Source organism: Myotis myotis, unplaced genomic scaffold (genome assembly GCF_014108235.1).
Source record: "Myotis myotis isolate mMyoMyo1 unplaced genomic scaffold, mMyoMyo1.p scaffold_m19_p_6, whole genome shotgun sequence".
Lineage (NCBI taxonomy): Eukaryota > Metazoa > Chordata > Mammalia > Chiroptera > Vespertilionidae > Myotis > Myotis myotis.
The window spans coordinates 37,093,848-37,116,050 of record NW_023416368.1 but is presented as its reverse complement, the minus strand read 5'-3'; the positions used below and the strand labels follow the sequence as shown (position 1 = coordinate 37,116,050).

The 22,203-nt window shown below is 39.0% G+C and overlaps 1 protein-coding gene across 1 annotated transcript in view; it reads left to right on the top strand.

Annotated features, from left to right (window-relative positions):
• ADAMTS19 (ADAM metallopeptidase with thrombospondin type 1 motif 19) overlaps positions 1-22,203 on the top strand; it is a 213,363-nt gene that overhangs the window by 158,743 nt on the left and 32,417 nt on the right. The window contains exons 17-18 of the mRNA XM_036315582.1: positions 9,648-9,805; positions 18,249-18,402. Of these exons, the coding sequence (XP_036171475.1) occupies positions 9,648-9,805; positions 18,249-18,402 (312 nt within the window). The remainder of the gene's footprint in view (positions 1-9,647; positions 9,806-18,248; positions 18,403-22,203) is intronic.

Genomic DNA, 22,203 nt, shown 5'->3' with positions numbered 1-22,203 from the left:
TGCTTTTAAGATTCTCTCTTTGTCTTTTGCTCTTGGCATTTTAATTATGATGTGTCTTGGTGTGGTCCTCTTTGGATTCGTTTTGTTTGGGGTTCTCTGCACTTCCTGGACTTGTAAGTCTATTTCTTTCAGCAGGTAGGGGAAATTTTCTGTCATTATTTCTTCAAATAGGTTTTCAATATCTTGCTCTCTCTCTTCTTCTGGCACCCCTATAATTCGGATGTTGGTTCGCTTGAAGTTGTCCCAGAGGCTCCTTACACTATCTTGATATTTTTGGATTCTTTTCTCTTTTTGCTTTTCCGGTTGGGTGTTTTTTGCTTCTTTGTATTTCAAATCTTTGACTTGATTCTTGCGATCCTCTAGTCTGCTGTTGGATCTCTGTATAATATTCTTTATTTCAGTCAGTGTATGCTTACTTTCTAGTTGGTCCTTTTCCATATCCTCGAGGGTCTTACTAGATTTATTGTGGGTCTCACTAAATTTATCGGCGGTTTCTAGAAAATTCTTGAGAAACCTTATAACTATGGTTTTGAACTCTATATCCACTAGTTTGCTTTCCTCCAAATTTCTGTCATTTGTGACCTGTTTCTTTGTCTCCACATTTCGGCTGCTTCCCTGTGTTGATAGAGTGGCTTTCTGTGCTAGGTGTCCTATAGGGCCCAGTATTTCAGCCTCCCCAATTACCTGAGGTGGACACTCTTGGTGCACTTCTTTGTGGGCTGTGTGCACAGTCTTGTTGTAGTTAAGCCTTGATTGTAGTTGGTATCACTGTGAGGAATTGACCTCCAGGCCAATTGGCTGTGAGAATCAGCTGTGTCTGCAGTGGGAGAACTTCTGTGCTAGAGACACCCTTGGGGGCAAGACTTGTTTCAGTGGGGCTTTGGTGCTCACTGTGTCTGCCCCCTGAGTGTGTCCCTCATGGATCTGAGGAGTTGTAATCTGGATGGTCCCACACTGACCACTGGGTACACTGGCACTTGCATCTCTGAGGAGGTGCTAATTTAGCCTCGGCTTGAGTCTACCCAGCAGGAGCTAAGGAGAGATCTGCAAATTCCTCTTCTTTGTTTGGGATTTGGAGGTGCCCAGATGAGGCCTAGCTGTGAAGCAATGCAAGCTGCTGTGGGGCCTTGGACCTTCTTTTGGATGTTCTAGATCTCTCTGACCCAGCTGCAGTTTGTTAGGTAATTTTAGATTGCAAAGGGCCAGGTCATTCATATGCAAAAGCCTCTGTGCACAGATTGGGTGGGGCAGGGTCTCAGGAAATCAACAGGGCGGAGCAAACAGCTATGGCTGATCCTCAACCCTGCCCTTAGAGATCCTGGGTCTCAGTGTCTTGTGGTAACTGCTGCAAGCACCTCTGAGAGAAAGCCGCCCTTGAGTTCCGCCCGCTGCCAGACAGTCCAATTTCTCCCTGTATGAGTCTGGGTCCCCAGAGACTAGCCTGAAACTGGAGTTCAGAGCAGGAGCATGTGTCTCCCTCCAGACTGAAAAAGACAACCGCATACTTAGTTGCCAGCCCTTTCCGCACGTGCCTCTGTACCTCTGCACTTTACTTCCGTACTTCCTCTGAGTCTCAGTGTGCTTTTCTCTTTCCTTCTAGTTGTAGAATTTCCACTCAGCCAGCCTTCCTGTGGTTCTGGATGATGTCCGTTTTGTCTTTTAGTTGTATTTTTGAAGTGGTTGTGCAAGACAGCAATTTCGGGTGTTTACCTATGCCGCCATCTTGGTTTCTCTTGTATTATGATTTTTAAGAACCTGAAAATGTGGCTAAATACATAAGCTAGTTTTACAAATGGGAAATTTCCATGCTCTCTCTGATTCCTTACTTCCCAGGCTCTTCAACCAATCCAGGCTTTTTTCTGTCTCCACTCTACAGTAACTGCCTTGGTCAAGGTCAGCAAATGCCTTCCATATTGACAGCCCATGGTATTTGACCAATAAATAGGATCAAACACTGTTGACCTTCCCTCAGTTCATTAAATACTTTCTTCTTTTGGCTTCTAGGATCCTTACTGGTTTCTTTTGTAGGATTCTCAACCTCTGCATGCTTTTCAAATGTTTCTATACTGTGGGTTCAAGCCAGGCACCCGCTCTCCCCCCTGCTATATTGTATCCCTAGGAAATCCCATCTAGCTCCATTGCTTTCCATGTTTGTTTGATGCAGATTATCAAATGTCTCCTATGCACCTCAGAAATAATAAGTATAAATCAAAAATTTTATTTCCATCCCCTGCTGAAACCTCTTTCTCCTTTGGTTTTCCCCACTGTAGTAAATGTCACCCTATTAGTATTTTATGACTTCTGTAACAATTATCACAAACTTGTAGGTTTCAAAAATCAAAACAAAATGTATTTTCTCACAGTTCTGGAGGCCATAATTAGATGCAATGGACCAATATTGAAGGTGGCTGCAAAGCCATGCTCTCTCTGAAGATTAGGATACATCCTTGACCCTTCTAGCTTCAGATAACTATCAGCATTCTTTTGCTTGTGATAATATCTGCCTCCCTAGTGTCCCTAGTGTCAATGCCTTCTCTTCTTTTCCTGTGTTTAAACCGCCCTTTTCCTATCTCTTACAAGAATACACATTGATTGCATTTCAGGCCCACTTGGATAATATCCCCATCTCAAGACCTGTAACTTGATCATATCTGCAAAGTTTGTTTATTTGCCATGTAAGGTAACATTCTAGGTTCCAGGGATTCGGACATAGATAACTTTATTCCTTTCACTAACACTTTTTTAAAGAATTGTTTTGCCCTAACCGGTTTGGCTCAGTGGATAGAGCATCAGCCTGCGGACTCAAGAGTCCCAGGTTCAATTCCAGTCAAGGGCATGTACCTTGGTTGCGGGCACATCCCCAGTAGGGAGTGTGCAGGAGGCAGCTGATCGATGTTTCTCTCTCATCGATGTTTCTAACTCTCTATCCCTCTCCCTTCCTCTCTGTAAAAAATCAATAAAATATATTTTTTAAAAAAAAGAATTTTTTTATTGATTTCAGAGAGGAAGAGAGAGAGAGAGAGAGAGAGAGAGAGAGAGAGAGAGAGAGAGAGAGAGAGAAACATCAGTAATGAGAGAGAATCACTGATCAACTGCTTCCTGTATGCCTCCCACTGGGGATCAAGCCTGCAATCCAGGCATGTACCTTGACCGGGAATTGAACTGTGACTTCCTGGTTCATAGGATGACACTCAACCACTGAGCCACACCGCCCAGGCACACTAACACTTTTTTTAAAAAATTGTGGTAAAATAATAAAATTTACCATCTTATCTATGCTAAGTATACAGTTCACTGGCATTGAGTACATTCACTTTGTTAACTACCACCACCACTATCCATCTCCTGAAGTCTTTTTATCTTGCAAAACTAAAACTCTATCCATTAAATGATAACTTTCCATTCCCCCACCTCTCATTCCCTGCTAACCACCATTAAGTTTTCTATCTCAATGAATTTTGCCACTCTACATACCTCATATATGTGGAATCATATAGGAAGTGTCCTTTTATGACTGACATATCACTTAGAGGAGTGTCCTCAAAATTTATCCATGCTATAGCAGGTGTCAGAGTTCCCTTCATTTTTAAGGCTTAATAATATTCCATTCTTTGTATATATCACATTTTGCTTATTCATTCCTTCATCCATGGATACTTGGGTTGCTTCTATGTTTTAGATGTTATAACTAATGCTGCCATGAACATGATGTACAAGTCTTTCTTCAAGATCCTGCTTTTCATTCTTTTGAGCATATACCCAGAAGTAGAATTGCTGAGGCATATGCTAATTCTATTTTTAATTGTTTTGAGAAACTGCCACACACCATTTTCCATTTCACCAATAGTATGCAATGGATTCTAGTTTCTCTATATCCTCACCAGTGCTTGTTGTTTTCTGTTTATTTTAATAGTGGCCATCCTAAATGGGTATGAGGTGATATCTCAAGGTGGTTTTGATATACATTTCTCCAATAATTACATATGCTGAGAATTGTTGGCCGTTTGCATGTATTATTTGGAGAAATGTCTATTTTAGCCCTTTTCCCATTTTTAAATTAGGTTTTGTGGTTTTTGTTGTTGTTGTTGTTGATGATGATGAGTTCTAGGAGTTCTCTATATGTTCTGGATATTAATCCCTTATCAGATATCTGGTTTACAAATATTTTCTCCCATTCTTTGGGTTTTTATTCTGTTAATATTGTCTTTTGGTGCACAAAAGTTTATTTATATGCAATTATTTTTAATTTTCATGAAGTTTAATTCATCTCCTTTCTTTTATTACCTGTGCCTTTGGTGCCATATCCAAGAAATCACTGCCAAATTTAGTGTCATGAAGCTTTTGTCTTATATTTTCTTCTAAGATTTTTATAGTTTTAGGTCTTACATTTAGATCTTTGATACATTTTGAATTCATTTTTATATATGGTGTTAGTTAAAGGTCCAACTTCATTGTTCTGTATGTAGTTACTCAATTTTCCCAGCATCCCTGGATGAAAGACTGTCCTTTCTCCACTGAATGATCTTGGCACCATTGTCAAATATCATTTGGCAACGGTTTATTTCTGGGGTCTGTATTCTATTCCATTGGTTTGTATGTCTGCTTTTATGCCAGTAGCACACTGTTTTTGATTAGTGTAGCTTTCTAGTAAGTTTTGAAATCAGGAAGTGAGAGTTTCCAGCTTTGTTCCTCCTTTTCAAGATTGTTTTGGCTATTTAGACTCTCTTGAGATTCCATATGAATTTTAGGATAGCTTTTTAAAATTTCTGCAAAAAAAAAAAAAAAAAAAAAAAAAAGGCCATTGAGATTTTGAAAAGGATTGCATTGAATTTGTAGGTTACTTTGGATAATATTAACATTTTAACAGTATTAAGTCTTACAATCTATTGACTTGGAATGGGTTTCCATTTGTGTCTTCTTTCATTTCTTTCAACAATGTTTTTTAGTTTTCATTGCATAAGTCTTTCACCTCCTTGGTTAATTTCCAAGTTTTTTTTTCTTTTTGATGCTATTGTCAATAGGATTGTTTTCTTAATTTCATTTTCTGAGTATTCATTGTTAGTGTATAGAAATGCAACTGCTTTTGTGTGTTGACTTTATATCCTGCTTCTTTGCTGAATTCATTTATTAGTTCTGACAGCTTTTTTTAAAATATAAAATCTTTAGGGTTTTCTACATATCAGAGCATATCATTTGTGAACAGAAATAATTTTACTTCTTTCTTTCTGATTTGGATGCTTTTTTTGTGCTCCTGGATTTGGTTTTCTAGTATTTTGTTGAGGATTTTTACATCGATGTTCACTAGGGAAATTGGTCTGTAGTTTCATTTCTGTATGTTTTGTTTTTGTCTGGCGTTGGTATCAGAAAAATACTGGCCTTGTAGAATGAGTTAGGAAATCTTCCCTCCACTTCAGTTCTTTGGAAAATTTAAGGATTGGTGTTAGTTCTTCTTTAAATGTTTGGTAAAATTTACTAATGAAGCCATAAAGTCCAGGGCTTTCCTTGGTTGGGATATTTTGATTACTGATTCAGTCTGCTTACTAGTTAATAGGTATATTTAGGATTTCTGTTTCTTTGTGATTCAGTCTTCGTAGGTTTTGTGTTTATAGGAATCTGTTCATTTCATATCCAATTCGTTAGCATACAGTTGTTCATGGTATTTTTATAGTCCTTTGTATTTCTGTAACATCAGTTGTAATGTTCTCACATTTCTGATTATTTAGTTGTCTTTTTTTATTATTTAGTCCATCTAGCTTAAAGGTTTGTCAAATTTGTTGATCTTTTCAAAGAACCAACTTCTGGTTTTGTTGATTTTCTCAATTATTTTTCTATTCTTTATTTCATGTATTCCTGCTCTAATCTTTATTATTTTCTTTCTGCTGGGTAGTTTTCTAGTTTCATAAGTTCTAAAGTTAGGTTATTAACTTGAGATCTTTTTATTTTCTTACTGTAAATGTTTATGATTATTAATTTCCTCCAATCATACTGCTTTCACTGTGTCCCATCAGTTTCTGGATGTTGCATTTTCATTTCTATTTGTCTTAAGATATTTCTGAATTTCCCTATGATTTCTTCTTTGATACATTGGTGTTTGAGTATGTTGTTTCATTTCTATACATTTATAGAATTCCAGTTTTCCTTCTGATGTTGATTTCTAACTTCATCCCATTGTGCTTTGTATGACACCTATCCTTTAGGACAGTGGTCGGCAAACTGGCCCCTTGAGTGTGGCTCTTCCACAAAATACCACGTGCAGGTGTGCATGTACAGTGCGATTGAAACTTCGTGGCCCATGCCACGAGGCCAAAGAGCCGCATGCGGCTCGCGAGCTGCGGTTTGCCGACCACTGCTTTAGGACATGGATTTCTTTGGGGAGGGGCATCATTATCCTATCACAGTCACCAATTTCTATCACATGCATGCTTTTATATTGTCTATCTCCATTGTTAGTTCATATATATTTATATATATATATATATATAATAGAGGCCTGGTGCACGAAATTCATGCACGGGGCGGGGGTGTGTGTGTCCCTCAGCCCAGTATGCACCCTCTCCAATCTGGGACCCCTCGAGGGATGTCCGACTGCCCTCCCCTGCCGGCCTGGTCACCCCCAACTGCCCTCCCCTGCAGGCCTGGTTGCCCCCAACTGTCCTCCCCTGCAGGCCTGGTTCCTCCCAACTGCCCTCCCCTGCTGGCCATCTTGTGTCCACATGGGGGTGGCCATCTTGTATGTTGGGGTGATGGTCAATTTGCATATTACCTCTTTATTAGATAGGATTTCTTTATTGATTTCAGAGAGGAAAGAACAGGGAGAGAGAGATAGAAACATCAATGATGAGAGAGAATCACTGATCGGTTGCCTCCTGCACGCCCCCTACTGGGGATCAAGTCCACAATCCAGGCATGTGCCCTTGGCTGGAATCGAACCTGGGACCCTTCAGTCTGCAGGCTGACACTCTATCCACTAAGCCAAACTGGCTAGGGCCCATTGTTAGTTCTTGAAGGCAGGGATCATTTTGCTCACGACCATATCTGCAGTAGCTAAAACAGAGTCTGGCACACAGGAAGTAGTAAAGACTTTCTGAGTGAATTTCAATTAAGAAAAGATGCTTCACATTTGTATAGTGATTAGTATGAACCAGTGCATTAAATATATCCATTACACATAAATCCTCACAATAACTTTATGAAGTGTATACCACTAATTTCCCAATTTTATAAATCAGACAATAAAGGAATAGAGTTTACGTTTCTTTTCCAAGGTTACACATCTAAAAGACTATTATCCTAGATTTAAACCCAAGCAATCAATGTGGCCATAGTGTCAGGTTCCTACTCTCTCCTTTTTACTTTTTCTTTATATATATATCTATAGGTATCTATAGATATATATAGATATAGATATATATGGATATATATAAAATTGACTTCAGAGAGGAAGGGAGAGGGAGAGAGAAACATCAATGATAAGAGAGAATCATTGATCAGCTGCCTCCTACATGCCTCCTACTGGGTATTGAGCCTGCAAACCCAGCATATGCCCTGACTGGGAATGTAACTGTGACCTCCTGGTTCATAGGTCAACTCTCAGCCTCTGAGCCACACCAGCATATCTGCATTTTTATTAGAGATTTTTAAAAAATATTATAACTGTGCCCTGAATATATATGAAAATGAATGGGGGGAATATAATTATACTGGCCATAGTACAAATCTAGGCCAAAAAGACTTCTCACAATATTTAATAGACTTTATGAGAAATATAAGGAAATACTTTACCTTGTAAAGTAACCACTTTAGCATTATTTGAATTATATCCATTTGTAGAGTGTAATAGCCATTATTTGCAGTGTTGAGAGTTTTCTGTCAACATATTTATTTTTAAGTTAAAAATTCAAGGTAAAAATAATAGATATTTTTTTCATAAACCTGAAAATTTGTATGTTTATTTTGATCTAAAACATATTATTTGCTAGAAATTAAAATTGGTGAGGTGAAAATTAAATAATTAATAGATTGCTTATAATAATATGAATATAAGCACCAGAAAAATTACTCATGGACCAGAGAAACCTTAACAGATAGTGAACAATTTAATTAATTTAAATCAAAAAATGCAAATGACAAATAAGCAAATGAAAAATGTCTTTAACCTCCATAGTAATGAAACAAGAGTTTTTTTTTTAAAAAAAAAATCCAGATTATTCAAAATTTAATTCCTAAAGTTTCTCCTCACCCATGTCTTGGCGAGAGAAAAGTGCTTCCAAGAAGGTGTTCAGAAATGGGTGTTCTAGTCACTGTCATGGAAGCATAAATTGATGCAACCTTTATGAAAAACAATTTAAAATTTTTTTTCAAAATCTATTCGTGTGCAATTTATTTGGCTGTGTAATTCCAAATCTGGGAATCCTTCCAAAGGAAATATTCAGATGTACACATAACTAGTGTACAGTATATTTATCTGAGCATTATTTACAATACAAAAAACTTGAAAAACCTCAAACATTCAATAAGAGATTAGCTTAAATAATATTTAGGAAGATTATTGGCTTAAACACAAATATTTTCATAGAATTATGACCTAAACGTCTTTGATTAACATGTAAATGACTTTTGAAAGAGAATTCAATTATATGGAAGAGTCTAAAATTTTTAATTTAAAAATTAAATCATTTGGCAAAAAAAAAGTCTTTAATTTAAATGGTAATCATGACATCTCACTTCCATGGCATAAATCTTATTTAAATAGTAACAGAGATTAGTTCAAAAAAGAAATAGAGAAAAAGAATGTAGGTAAACAAAGTTACCCTGGAAAATCCCATACAAAGGGTAGCTGTGTATGGGGGAGAATTAGCATTTATGTCCCATTTTTGTACACAGCAAATCACAAACTAGGCATGTAAAAAGGCCTTGAGTTCTGTTTTTAAGACCAACATATTATTTTTGAAATTTCTTGTAATGAATATAACCCTGTCTTTTTAAAAAATCCTCATCCAAGGATATGCTTTATGTTGATTTGAGAGAGAGGAAAAGAGAAAGAGAGAGACATTGATGAGAGAGAAACGTTGATCGGTTGCCTCCTGCATGCACCCTCACTTGGATGCCATCCATAACTTTTTACTGTATGGGACGATGCTCCAGCCAACTGAGCCATCTGGCCAGGGCTAACCCTGTCATTTTGACCCATTAGTTAACATGCTATTTAATGACATTTCTTTAATGACACACTTTCCGGAGTAGCATGGGAAATATGGAGGATGTAGAAGATGCCGTGTCAGCCCTCACATTCTTTGTGGTATCATTGCATAGACAACACAGATACACAGAGCCTTAAAATAATAACACATTAAAGAAGACGTGACCAAGGACCAACATAAGGGTTCCAGACACCAAATGTCCAATGATGTTGGAGGTCAAGACAAATATGGCCACACAGTTGGGACAGTTTCAGGAGAAAAGGAGAGCTTGTGGCGTTTGCTCTGATTTTGAACTTTCCCAGTGAGGACATGCCTCATGTTTTAGTCGGGAAGTTGACCCATTGGTTTAGAAATGAATGAAATACTTTCAGTGAAGTCATGTTAAGTAGATATTGATTAACGCTGCTTGTTGATTAATTCTCATAATATTTTTGAACCTCTTTATAGCTCTCCGAGACACTGGAAAACAGTCTATCAATAGTGACTGGAAGATCGAACACTCTGGAGCCTTCACCTTAGCCGGAACTACTGTTCATTACATAAGAAGAGGCCTCTGGGAGAAGATCTCCGCCAAAGGTCCTACTACGTCACCTTTGCACCTCCTGGTATGAGGGGAAAAGTCGATACCATTGTTTAATCAGCTCCCTGTGGCAAAGGACATCCCCACCGTGCCTTCTCTAAGCTTTTTTCACAATATGAGATGTCAGGTAGACATTTAAAGTCACTTAAGAGGTGGATTTTTTAGGGATTTTAAAAATGTGTTTTCCATTGTGATATATAAAAACGGAAATTATTATAAGAGGAACAAAATTTTATAGGGCCCCACAGACTCAAAGTAGAGGTGAATTACAGGCAAGGAAGAACCTTTTTTTCCTAAAAGCATACATTTACTAACCAGGGTGGATGTCTGTGAAGAGAGAGCTGTAATATGGTAAATCCCAGCACTGTATACATTCATGAAATAGGCCTTGTCTGATCTCTATGAAATGCCTTTGATAAAATAGCACTGTTTCTGGGGAAAGAATTGGGTACATATATCAAATAGTGCTCACAATTACTCTGTTCTGTTTTCTTACTAGGTTAATTGATCCCTGTAAAGAATTCTGGAAATTAGAATGTTTGGGATAAGTTTTTTTTACCATGTAATAAAAGACTAGACTTGAGGCAGGACAGAGTTTGAAGTGAAAGAAGCAGGACAGTGGTTTCTGCGCCCAACCAATGGCTAGTTAAAATGCCCTTTTTGACCTTCATCTCTGCAGTCAGTGCTAACGGCTTAGGAGCCAGAGGGCTGACGGCACAGCTGGCGTGTTTTCTGTCCTAGCGACAAAGCCTAAAATTCAGACACTTCAACACCTCTTTAAGTCCACACGTAAAAACAACTTTAAAACACGATCAGCCGACTCTTTATTTGGAGTGTGGCATGCCACATTATTTAATATCGCCACACAATTTAAGTGGAATTTTTCTTCAATTGGAGACATCTGTGTTGCCAAACTAGGCGCTAGAGGTTCAAATTGTGTATCGGCCCATTTGCTTTTCCTACTTTCATGTGCCTGCAAAGCCTCCGGGGTTCTTGTTCAAATGTCCAGTCTGATTCAGTAGGTCTGGAGAGGAACCTGAGATATACATTTCTAATCAGCTCGCAGGCGATGCCACCACTGCTAAGTCTATGGACCACATTTAAAATAACAATGTTTTCTAGAACTGCAATCAATAGGTTTTACCAACACAGATAAAGGGAGCAAGGAGAGTTAGGTGCTTGGGGACCTTCTGTTCCAAATCTTGACGGTGATGATGATGATGATTCATTTAGCACTGAGTCAGATACTGTCCAAAGTGCTTTATGTTCCTTATGGCATTTAATCGTCATGGTAACCCTGGTAACCATGGTAACCATAGTAACCATAATACATATAATATGTATTATTATTACTCCATTTTACTGAACAACTAAGTATTAGAGAACTTAAGTGATGTGCACAGTGTCTCCCAATAACTTATTTAGTTAAGAACAAACCAGGTATTAATCAACCTACTATGCTGGCCCTTCTGGCATGAAGCTTCGATCTAAGCTCTACACCAGAGAGCCTTGGATCGTAAGTGTATGTATACTTTGAATAATTATTTGTTCATCTCCCCACAATTTCTTTGGATCCTATTATTTCATTTGAAGGGGAAACTTCACTTTGTGCCATGAGCCATCTGGAGAGAGGGGAGGGGGCTGACTAAACAAACATACATACTCAATATCTGGCTCTTTCCATAACTTACTTACTTACTTACTTACTTACTTATTTATTTATTTATTTATTTATTAGTTACAGTTGACATACAATATTAATTAGTTTCAAGTGTACAGCGTAGTGATTAGACATTTATAAACTTTACAAAGTGCTCATCCAGAAGTCACTTAAAAATGACATTTCCAACAACAAATTTTTTGATGATTGGATTACAGGAAATGCCTGCCTTATATGAATGTAACCTACATTTTTATGGAACAAGACCGAAGGTCTTTTACTGAGCCCCTAATTCAAAAATCTTAAAACAGTTGACGTGAGACCTCAGTGCTGGGCAGAGGGAGTTTCCTTGCTGCAGAATTCTTAATCTGACTGGTAATTACCAAGGTTTTTCCTGGAAGCATGAAACATAATTAAAGTCAGTGAACTATGTCTAAAAGAAGGCATCTATGTGACCTGGATTTATTCCATAATCCAAGGGAAACTGCACTTCTAAGATATTTGTCTTTAATGACTATTACAGATTGAAAGCCAGTACTGCATTTTGAAAGGCAATACCTTCTGCCATGTTTCAGTCTGTGCCCCTCAACTGTAACACGGTCACACTTTCCTTCTTGCAAAAGTGTGCTGCCAACTTCAAATGCTTTCAGAAGGAGCTGATGGCTTTATAGCCAAGGTCTCTGTTTCAAAGGGCATTATTTATTCAAGGACAATCTAAAGTTATATTAATGAAAATATAGGTTTTTAGGAAAAATAGACATGTTTTTATTTAATTAAATAAGTTGGCAAGTAGCTATTATTTATAAGTCCATTTTATCAACCAAAGAACTTGTATGCTTATATTCATAACCCATGGACACAGACAATAGGGTGGTGAAGGCCTGGGGTGGGGGACGGAGCAGGCTAGAAAGGGTCAATGGGGGGAAAAGGAGACATGTAATACTTTCAACAACGAAAATTTTAAAATAAAGAAATAAAATAATGAAACACAGGCCAACTAAAATAAACAAATAAACAAACAAATGAATAAATAATAAAAGCTATGCAATAACCAGACTCATCAAGAAAAAGAGAGGACCCAAATAAATAAAATCAGAAATGAAAGAGGAGAAGTAATAACTGACACCATAGAAATACAACAGATTATAAAAAAAATTATTCTGAGCCCTGGCCAGGTAGCTCAGTTGGTTAGAGCGTCATCCTGATACACCAAGGTTGCTGGTTTGATCCCTGGTCAGGATATGTCAAAGAATCAACCAGTAATGCATAAGTTAGTGCAACAAATCAATGTTTCCCCCTCTCTCCCTATCTCTCTCTAAAATCAATTTAAAAAAATATTTTAAAACTATATGGCAGCAAATTGGACAGTCTGGAAGAAATGGATAAGTTCCTAGAAACATACACTCTTCCGAAACAGAATTAAGAAGAAACAGAATATGAACAGACTGATTACAACTAATGAAATTGAAGTAGTAGCCAAAAAACCCCCAGCAAACAAAACCGGATGACTTCACAGGTAAACTTTACCAAACATCCAAAGAACTTACACTAATCCTTCTCAAACTATTCTAAAAATCTTAAGAGGACGGAAGACCTCCAAGCTCATGTTATGAGGTCAGCATTATCCTAATTCCAAAACCAGAAAGAAGAAAATTATAGGCCAATATTCCTGATGAATATAGATGCTAAAATCCCCAACAAAATTAGCAAACCGAATCCAGCAAAGATTAAAATGATCGTACACCAAGTGGGCTTTATTCCAGGGATGCATGGTTGGTACAATTTCTGCAAATCAGTTAACATGATATGCCATATAAACAAAATGAAGGATAAAAACCATATGATCATATCAATAGATGCAGAAAAAAGCATTTAACAAAATCCAGCACCCATACATGATACAAACACTCAGAAAAGTGGGAATAGAGGGAACATACCTCAACATAATAAAGGCTATATATGACAAACTCACAGCTAACATCACACTCAATAGGGGAAAAACTAAAAACATTTCCCTTAAGATCAGGAACAAGCCAGTGTTTTTAGCACTCTTATTCAACATAGCACTGGAAGTACTAGCCACAGTAATCAGATAAGAAATAAAAGGCATCCAAATTAGAAAGGAAGAAGTAAACTGTCATCATTTGCAGATAATGTGATACTATGTATAGAGAACCCTGAAGGCTCCACCAAAAACCAACTAGAACCAATAAACAAATTGAGTAACTAGCAGTTTACAAAATTAATATTCAGAAAGCAGTTGCATTTTATATAGCGATAATGAACTATCAGAAAGAGAAACTAAGAAAACAATGCCATTTATAATTGAATGAAAAAAATTTAAAATGCCTGTGAATAAGCTTATCCAAGGATATAAAAGACACTCAGAAAATTATAGGACATTGAAGAAAGAAGTCAAAGAATATACTAATAAATAGAAGCATATACCATGCTCATGGGTAGAAAGAATTAACACTATTAAAATGTCCAACTACCTCAATAATACTGTAATAACTATATATGATGTCAGGTGGATACTGGAGATATCAGGGGGATCACTTTGTAAAGTATGGGATTGTCTAACTACTATGTTGTACACCTGAAACTAATATAAAATAATATTGAATGCAAACTGTGATTGAAAAGAAAATAAAGATTTTTTTGAAATGTTAAATAAAGGTCCATACCACCCAAAGTACTCTATAGATTCAACTCAATTCCTGTCAACATACCAGTGGTATATTTCACAAAACTAGAAAAAGTAATCTAAAAATTTGTATGGAAAGACCCTAAATAATGACAGAAATCTAGAAAAAGAACAAAGTGGGATGTATCACACTACCTAATATCAAACTATATTGCAAGGCTATAGTAATTAAAACAGCATGGTACAAGCATAAAAATAGACACATGGATTAATGAACCAAGCAGAGAGCCCAGAAATCAACCTACACCTATACTTTCAATCAATTTATGATAAAGGAAACAAGAACATACAAAGGGGCAAAGACAGTCTATTCAATAAATGATTCTGGGAAAATTGGATAGACACAAAAAATGAAACTAGACCAAATTATACCATATACAAGAATAAACTCAAAATGGATTACAGACTGAAATTTAAGAACTGAAACCATAAGACTCCTAGAAGAAAATATAGGCAGTAAAATCTCAGCTTGTTCTCTTAGCAGTATTTTTTCTGACACATCTTCTCAGGCAAGGGAAACAGAAGAAAAAAAATGGGACTACATGAAACTAAAAAATTTTTGCAACAAAGGGAAACCATCAACAAAACAAAAAGACAACCTACTGGATGAGAGGAGATTTTTGCCAATGATAACATCCAATCAAGGGTTAAGATACAAAATTTATGAAGAACTCAGACAACATCAGAAAAACAATCAATCCAATAAAAAAGTGAACAGAGGGTCTGATTAGTCACTTCTCCAGAGAGGACATACAGATTGCCAATAGATATATGAAAGGATGCCCAAGATCGTGAATCATCAGAGAAATACAAATAAAACCACAATCAGAAAAACACTTCACACCTGCCAGGATGGCTATCATCAATAAATCAGCAAACAAGTATTTGAGGATGTGGAGAAAAGGGAACCCCAGTGCACTGTTCAAACAGTGTGGGGTTCGTAAAAAAAAAATGGCATTGCTTTATGACCCAGCGATTCTACTTCTGGCAGTGTATCCAGAGAAATCCAAAACATTAATTTGAAAGAATATATGCACCCCTTTGTTTATTGCAGCATTATTTACAATACAAAATATGGAAACATCCCAAGTGCCCATCAATAGATGAGGGGGTAAATAGTAGTGGTATATACACACAATGAAATACTATTTGGCCATAAAAAAGAATGAGATCTTACCTTCTGTGACAGCATGGATGGGCATAGACAAATACCATATGATTTTACTTATATGTGGAATCTTAAGAACAAAATAAACAAATAAAATAGAAATAGACTCATAGATACAGAGAACAGACTGACAGTTGGCAGAGGGGAAGGGATTGGAAATACAATTGGTAGTTACAGAATAGTCACAGAGATGTAAATACAGCATAGACAATATAGTCAATAATCCTATCTAATAATAGACAAACATGGTAATTAACCATACCTCTGACACGCTTCCCATTGGCTAATCAGGGCGATATGCAAATTAACTGCCAACCAAGATCTCGGCCGGCAGCCAGGCAGCTGAAGCGAACAGGAGACTTGCTTGCTCCAGTGATGGAGGAAGCCAAGGTTCCCCACCTGCTGCTGCCGGCCTCTGAGCTGCACTCTAAGAAACAATGTTGCAATTATAGAAGCTAAACAAACCCCAGAAACCTTCTTTCAGCCAGCCGGGCCTCAGAGCTTGAGTTGCAACAGTGTTTCAATTATAGAATCCAAACAAACCCAGATACCTGCTTTCAGCAGCCAAGGTCTCAGAGCTGGAGCCGAGCCTCAGAGCTAAAGCTGGCTCTCAGTTCCAGTGACAGCCATAGAAGGTAAATAAATCCCAGAATAAAAAAAAAAAGAAAAAAAGGAGAGGTTGGGAGCTTCAGTCACCCGCCAGCCTGAAAACGGCCCTCAGCCCCTCACCCAGACTGGCCAGGCACCCCAGTGGGGACCCCCACCCTGAAGGGTGTGTGACCAGCTGCAAACATCCATCATCCCATCATCCAGGCTGGCCAGGCACCCAAGTGGGACCCACACCCTGATCTGGGACACCCTTCAGAGCAAACCAGCCGGCCCCCCCCCCATGCACCAGGCCTCTATCCTATATAGTAAAAGGGTAATATGCAAACTGACCCTAACAGCAGAAGGACTGGGAATGACTGGTCACTATGACACACATTGACCACCAGGGGGCAGACGCTCAATGCAGGAGCTGCCCTCTGGTGGTCAGTGCGCTCTCACATGGGAGGAGCTCTGCTCAGCCACAAGCCAGGCTGACGGCTGCCACTACAGCGGTGGTGGTGGGAGCCTCTCCTGCCTCCTCAGCAGCGCTAAGGATGTCCGACTGCAGTTTAGGCCTGCTCCCCACTGACAGGTGGACATCCCCCAAAGGCTGCCGGGCCGCCAGAGGGATGTCTGATTGCCAGCTTAGGCCCAATACCCTGGGGAGCGGGCCTAAGCCAGCAGGTGGTCATCCCCTGAGGGGTCCCAGACTGCGAGAGGGCACAGGTCGGGCTGAGGGACCCTTTCTCCCCCGCCCCCACCCCCCACCCCCGAGTGCACAAATTTTTGTGCACCGAGCCTCTAGTATTGTAATAACTATATATGAGGCCAGGTGGGTACTTAAAATATAGGGAGGGCCACTCTGTAAAGTACATGATTATTTAACCACTATACTATACATCTGGAATTAATACAGAGTAATATTGAATGTAAACTGTAATTAAAAAATAAATAAAAGTAAAAAAAATTTTAAAGCTATGCAGTAGTCTGGCTTTGTTCATAAACAAGGTAAATCAATCTCTCTTTGTTAATTAATTTAGCTGAAAGTCACCTATAACTGGCAACATCAGTGAGATATTTAAAACCAAAATAAGCACTGTAATGTACTTAGAATTAGTACCCAGTATGTATATGTGAATTTAAAACTATTATTGATATAGTTGATTGATAATGCCATCATTCTAGTTCCACAATCCACATATTGAATTAGTATTTCTGTTGATATAGTGAACTGAATTTTATTTAAAAAGTAAAGAAAATTAAACTTAGGCTCATTTAAATTTCTCCCCATGTAATTGTTAACTCTGAATCACCTATCATTATAATGCCCTTGATACAGTTCATATAATAAAATTCTTTAATAATTTAACATAGTTTAAAGTTGAGATATATATGTTTTTATGCACCACAATGTATTATATAGATAGCTTTCATAAATCCTCAGATTCATAGAAGTGATAAATCCCATGGAGTTAACCTATTTTATGTAAATGTATTTATAAAGGAACACATATTCTTATTCTTTTATTTAAAATGATTCTTTTACAGGTATATTTCTTTTATTTAAAATATGTATGATTGCCCATGATGACTAGTTTTGAGCTTGGCACAGGATACTAGGGGGGAACAAAACGGACAGGGTCCCTTCTTATGTCCGGTGTAGCCCCAAATACAGTCATTCTTATATTTTCATATATCCTTTATGGTTTATTGCACTGCTCACATATATGTGTACAAAACTAATTTGTTTTTATTTGTTATTAAATTAACATTTATTTAAAAGTTCAAATGGAAAATTAGTAACTATGACAAAATTGTGGTATGAAATTTTTGTCCTAAAGTTGGCTTAGAAGTTCTCTACCCTCGTGGATAGAAATGAATCCCAAAGTCTTCTGTCCTCCTCCTCTGTTGGTGCAGGGACTTTCTGTTCATCTTTCTGTTTTATATGAATGGACATTAAATTGTGAATTATATCTTGCTGTTAGAGAGGATACATATTCCTGTCCCCCACTGCTTAAGTCATCTCAATCATGTATCATTCTTTGGGAAACTGTCTAGTCCACTGACCTGAAAGAAAATGATCTGGTATATCTGACCTCATTCAAGTGGGCTTTTCTTCATAATGCCTTTAGCTCCACAGAGGTAAGTGTGGAACTTCAGTTTTTCCACAAGTATGACAATTCCAACAGTTAAGCAATAATGCCACAATTCTACTGTTTGTTAAAGAAGCATTCATCCCATGCAATAAGCATTTTAGGATATCAGCATTCTTCGTTTTAAGCTTCACATTGAATGTGTTCTACTTTGACCATCTACCTTCATCACTTTTATATGTTATATTATAGGTGCTGCTGTTTCAAGACCAGAATTATGGTCTTCACTATGAATACACGATTCCATCAGACCCTCCTCCAGAAAATCAGAGCTCTAAAGCACCTGGACCACTTTTCATGTGGACACACACAGGCTGGGAAGATTGTGATGCCACGTGTGGAGGAGGTAAAGGATTTTCTAAAAATTTTTTTTTTTTTATTTATTGATTTTTTACAGAGAGGAAGGGAGAGAGATAGAGAGTTAGAAACATCGATGAGAGAGAAACATCGATCAGCTGCCTCCTGCACATCTCCTACTGGGGATATGCCTGCAACCCAGGTACATGCCCTTGACCGGAATCGAACCTGGGACCTTTCAGTCCGCAGGCCGACGCTCTATCCACTGAGCCAAACCGGTTTGGGCAGGATTTTCTAATATTTATATTTCCAGGATAGTAGTTATTTTCTGATTAACTGTTGATAGTTAAGACAGATCTGCAACCTCTTCTCTAAAATTCCAAACTCCATAAAGAATTGGAAAATGAAAGTTTTTTGTGACGCATTTAGTGGCTAAACATGGAATATTTTGTGGCAAAATTTGATGTGAATTGAAAAAAAGTTCATTGAGAGGTATTACATATCTCATTGCTTTGCTTTACATAAATATTAATTTATTTGCTTACAGAGGCTTACTTAATATATACTAGGTGCCCAGTGCACGAATTCATGCACCTTGAAAGCAACTCTGGGCTGCGAGGCTCTGGTGGGCACAGGGGCGGGTTTCGGCCCATCCTCCATGCCACCACCTGGCCCCTCCTGCCACGGCTCCAGGTCTCCTGTCTGCTGGCAGCCCCGCTCCTGCTGCCGCTGCTCCCATGCACCGATGGCACCAGCCCTGCTTGCACCTGCTGATGGTGCAGAGCGATTGGGGCCGGTGCCCCGATCATCAGATTGTCCCTCAGGAGCAGGGGGAGGTGGAGAAGCCCTCAGGGGCGATCCGGCCTGGCAGTCACTGCTCGCACCTGCTGATGGTGCCGAGTTATAGGGACCGGCACCAGGCACTGGCAGCGGGTGCAAGGAGTGCTGGCACTGGCAGCAGGTGTGAGCGCTGGGTGGGACTGCAGCACATGGGAGCAAAGAATTTTCAGTAACCACCAGAGGCTCTCCCCAGTGACAGCAACTGGCGCCCCGCCTTGGTCTGGCACCCCTGCTCACTTGCTTCATCCCTCCATGGCCAATGCCCTCCATGTTCCATGCTCTGCTGTCTGCTGCTGATGCCCACTATGTTTGGCGTGCGCCCCCTGGTGATCAGCGCACATCATAGCAACCTGTTGTTCAGTTCTGCCTTTTGGTCTATTTGCATATTAGGGTTTTATATATAGGGATACTTTTCATACTTTATTATTTGTATAAAGTATTAAAAGTTCTAAATTCCAAAATACATCTGCCCACAAGACCTGAAATGCATGTGAAGGTGCTAGGAAAGAGCAGTACTGAGTTTGCTTCTGAGTTGTCTGCATCCACAAGTAAGAATGTATAGTGCAGATGAAGAAAATATACTGAAGACTCAAGGGAGAGGCCTGGAAATGCAGGAGATAATGGCAGAAAATAGAGCTAAGGTCATGGAGGGGGTCTAGTTATTGGTAATAACCAGACCAGGGGAGCTATTGACTTAACGTGAAAGGCAAGATCTCTGGGAAGAGGAGAGGGCCATGAATGAAGAAGCCTAGGTATTATAAGAATAATTCAAGTAAATCAAATAATTCTGTAATTCTTAATTACAGAAAGGTACTAGGATCAGTGTTGGAAAATGTAACGATAATGCAGTGGCTGAAATCTTAGAGGGAGTGGCCCAGAGGTAGAAGTGTGACTACACCAAGAAGGAGACTGGCGGCAGAGTTGATCCAAGGCTGGAGGTTTAGGAGGAAGGAAGGGTGTGGGCTGGCGGTGGCAGCGAGGAGCAGGACACCCACGCTGCCTCTCAGTCAGAGGTGCTGGAGAGAGAATGGCCCTTGGCAGGGGCTCTGGGGAAAACAAGAAAGTGTCTTCAAGGAGAGAAAAAACATGCTGGAACATTGAAGGCGCAGAGGCTGGAGGGAGCAGCTTTTGTCCCCACATTCCGAGCCCTGGTGCTCATCTGGCTCCTGGGGCACCTGGCCCTCTGGAGCCGCCAGAGCAAAGGCAACGTTTGGGGTAGGGAAGGAGGAGATATTACAGAGCACACTTTGCCCCAAATACAGCATAATTACAACAAGGGGATTTGAAATTTTCTCACAATTTAAAAAATGTTTTCAGTCCTGCTTACCTGATACAGTTTGCATTGGCCACGCATCTCCTAGGGCAGTGGTTGGCAAACCGCGGCTCGCGAGCCACATGCGGCTCTTTGGCCCCGTGAGTGTGTCTCTTCCACAAAATACCACGTGCGGGCGCGCACGGACAGTGCGATTGAAACGTCGTGGCCCACGCGCAGAAGTCGGTACTTTGTGGGCATCTGCTCTGAGACTTGGGACCCTCTGCCCTCCTGACCTCTCCTGCCCCCATGTTCACACACAGGCCTGCTTCTCTGCTCACTCCTCACTGAGGCCAGGACCTGTTTCACTTCAGGGCTTCTGCCTCACGTCCTCCACCCACATAAAAAATACAAACTAGAAACAAGCATACTTGAAATGAAAATCTACATGGTTAGAATTTTCTCTGCAGTAAAACTCAGGTAAGAATGACCAGCTGCCATCTGAGGGCAGGCTGTGGGGAGGGGCCCCGTGGAAAGGTGGATGGTTTCTGTTAGTGCACTGACAGGTGGTCCTTAAAGTCTGTTTACATTTGAAACTCTAGACAGGAACATGTTTGCCCAGTGAATTTTATGACCCTCAATTTTTCTTTCTTTTATAATTGTGGTCTAATAAAAGCTGCATCAGAAGTAAACATTCAGAACTTGTCAGTCTTCAGTTTGAACAAGCAAATTATTAGGGTTCAATTTCCCCCCAAAAATAACATTAATGGCAACCTAGACTATGTTTTGCCAATTACCAAACCTTAAGAAATAGAGGTTCACTATAAATTCCTTTTGCTTCAGAGTCAGAAGGGCTTTCTGATATTCTTAAGCATAACTTCTAAATTATGAACATGAGAAAATTGAAGCAGAGAGAGATTAAGTGACTTCCCAAGGTCACAGGCCCATTAAGGGAGGAGCCGGATTAGAATCAGGATTCCTGAGTTCAAGTCTCCTTTCCTCCTCATCATATACTTTCTTCAAGAGCAGCTTGGAAGCTAAATGTTGTTTCCACAAAATAGGGCATGTCCCTTAGAGATTATATAGAGGTATTTTATTTTATTCTGTTAAAGTCAGATAGAAAAGGACAAGAACCATATGATTTCACTCATGTGGGATATAAAACAGAAAGCAACAAATGAAAAGACAAACAAAAACTCATAGACATGGACAACAGTATGGTGATTACCAGAGGAAAAGGGAGTGGGGGGAGTTGATGAGGGTAAAGGGGGTCAAATATATGGTGATGAAAGGAGACTTGACTTGGGGGGTGGGTGAACACACAATGCAATATATAGATGATATATTGCAGAACTGTACACTTGAAGCCTATATAATCTTATTAATCAGTGTCACCCCAATGAATTTAATTAAAATTAAAATTAATTTAAATATGTTCTTATTTTTATTTCAAATGATTTGTTTCGTAAAATAGTACTAATTATACACAGACTCTACAATTTGTGCTTGAGTAGACCTTCTCTTTCAAATCTGTTCCTTTGTGTTCAGTCAACAGTTTTCAATTATCTCTGACAATGTTAATAGGGCACATATTCATTTCAATGCCAAAATATTTCTGGGCTTTTGGATACTATTTTTCTTTGCAGTTCATAAATTAAGTGGATGGACAGGATTTCAGGAATCTCATCATTTCTGACTTCGCATTGTCAATTTTATAGCCAGAAAAAGCTTTGTAATCTTTCAGCATATTCATGAATT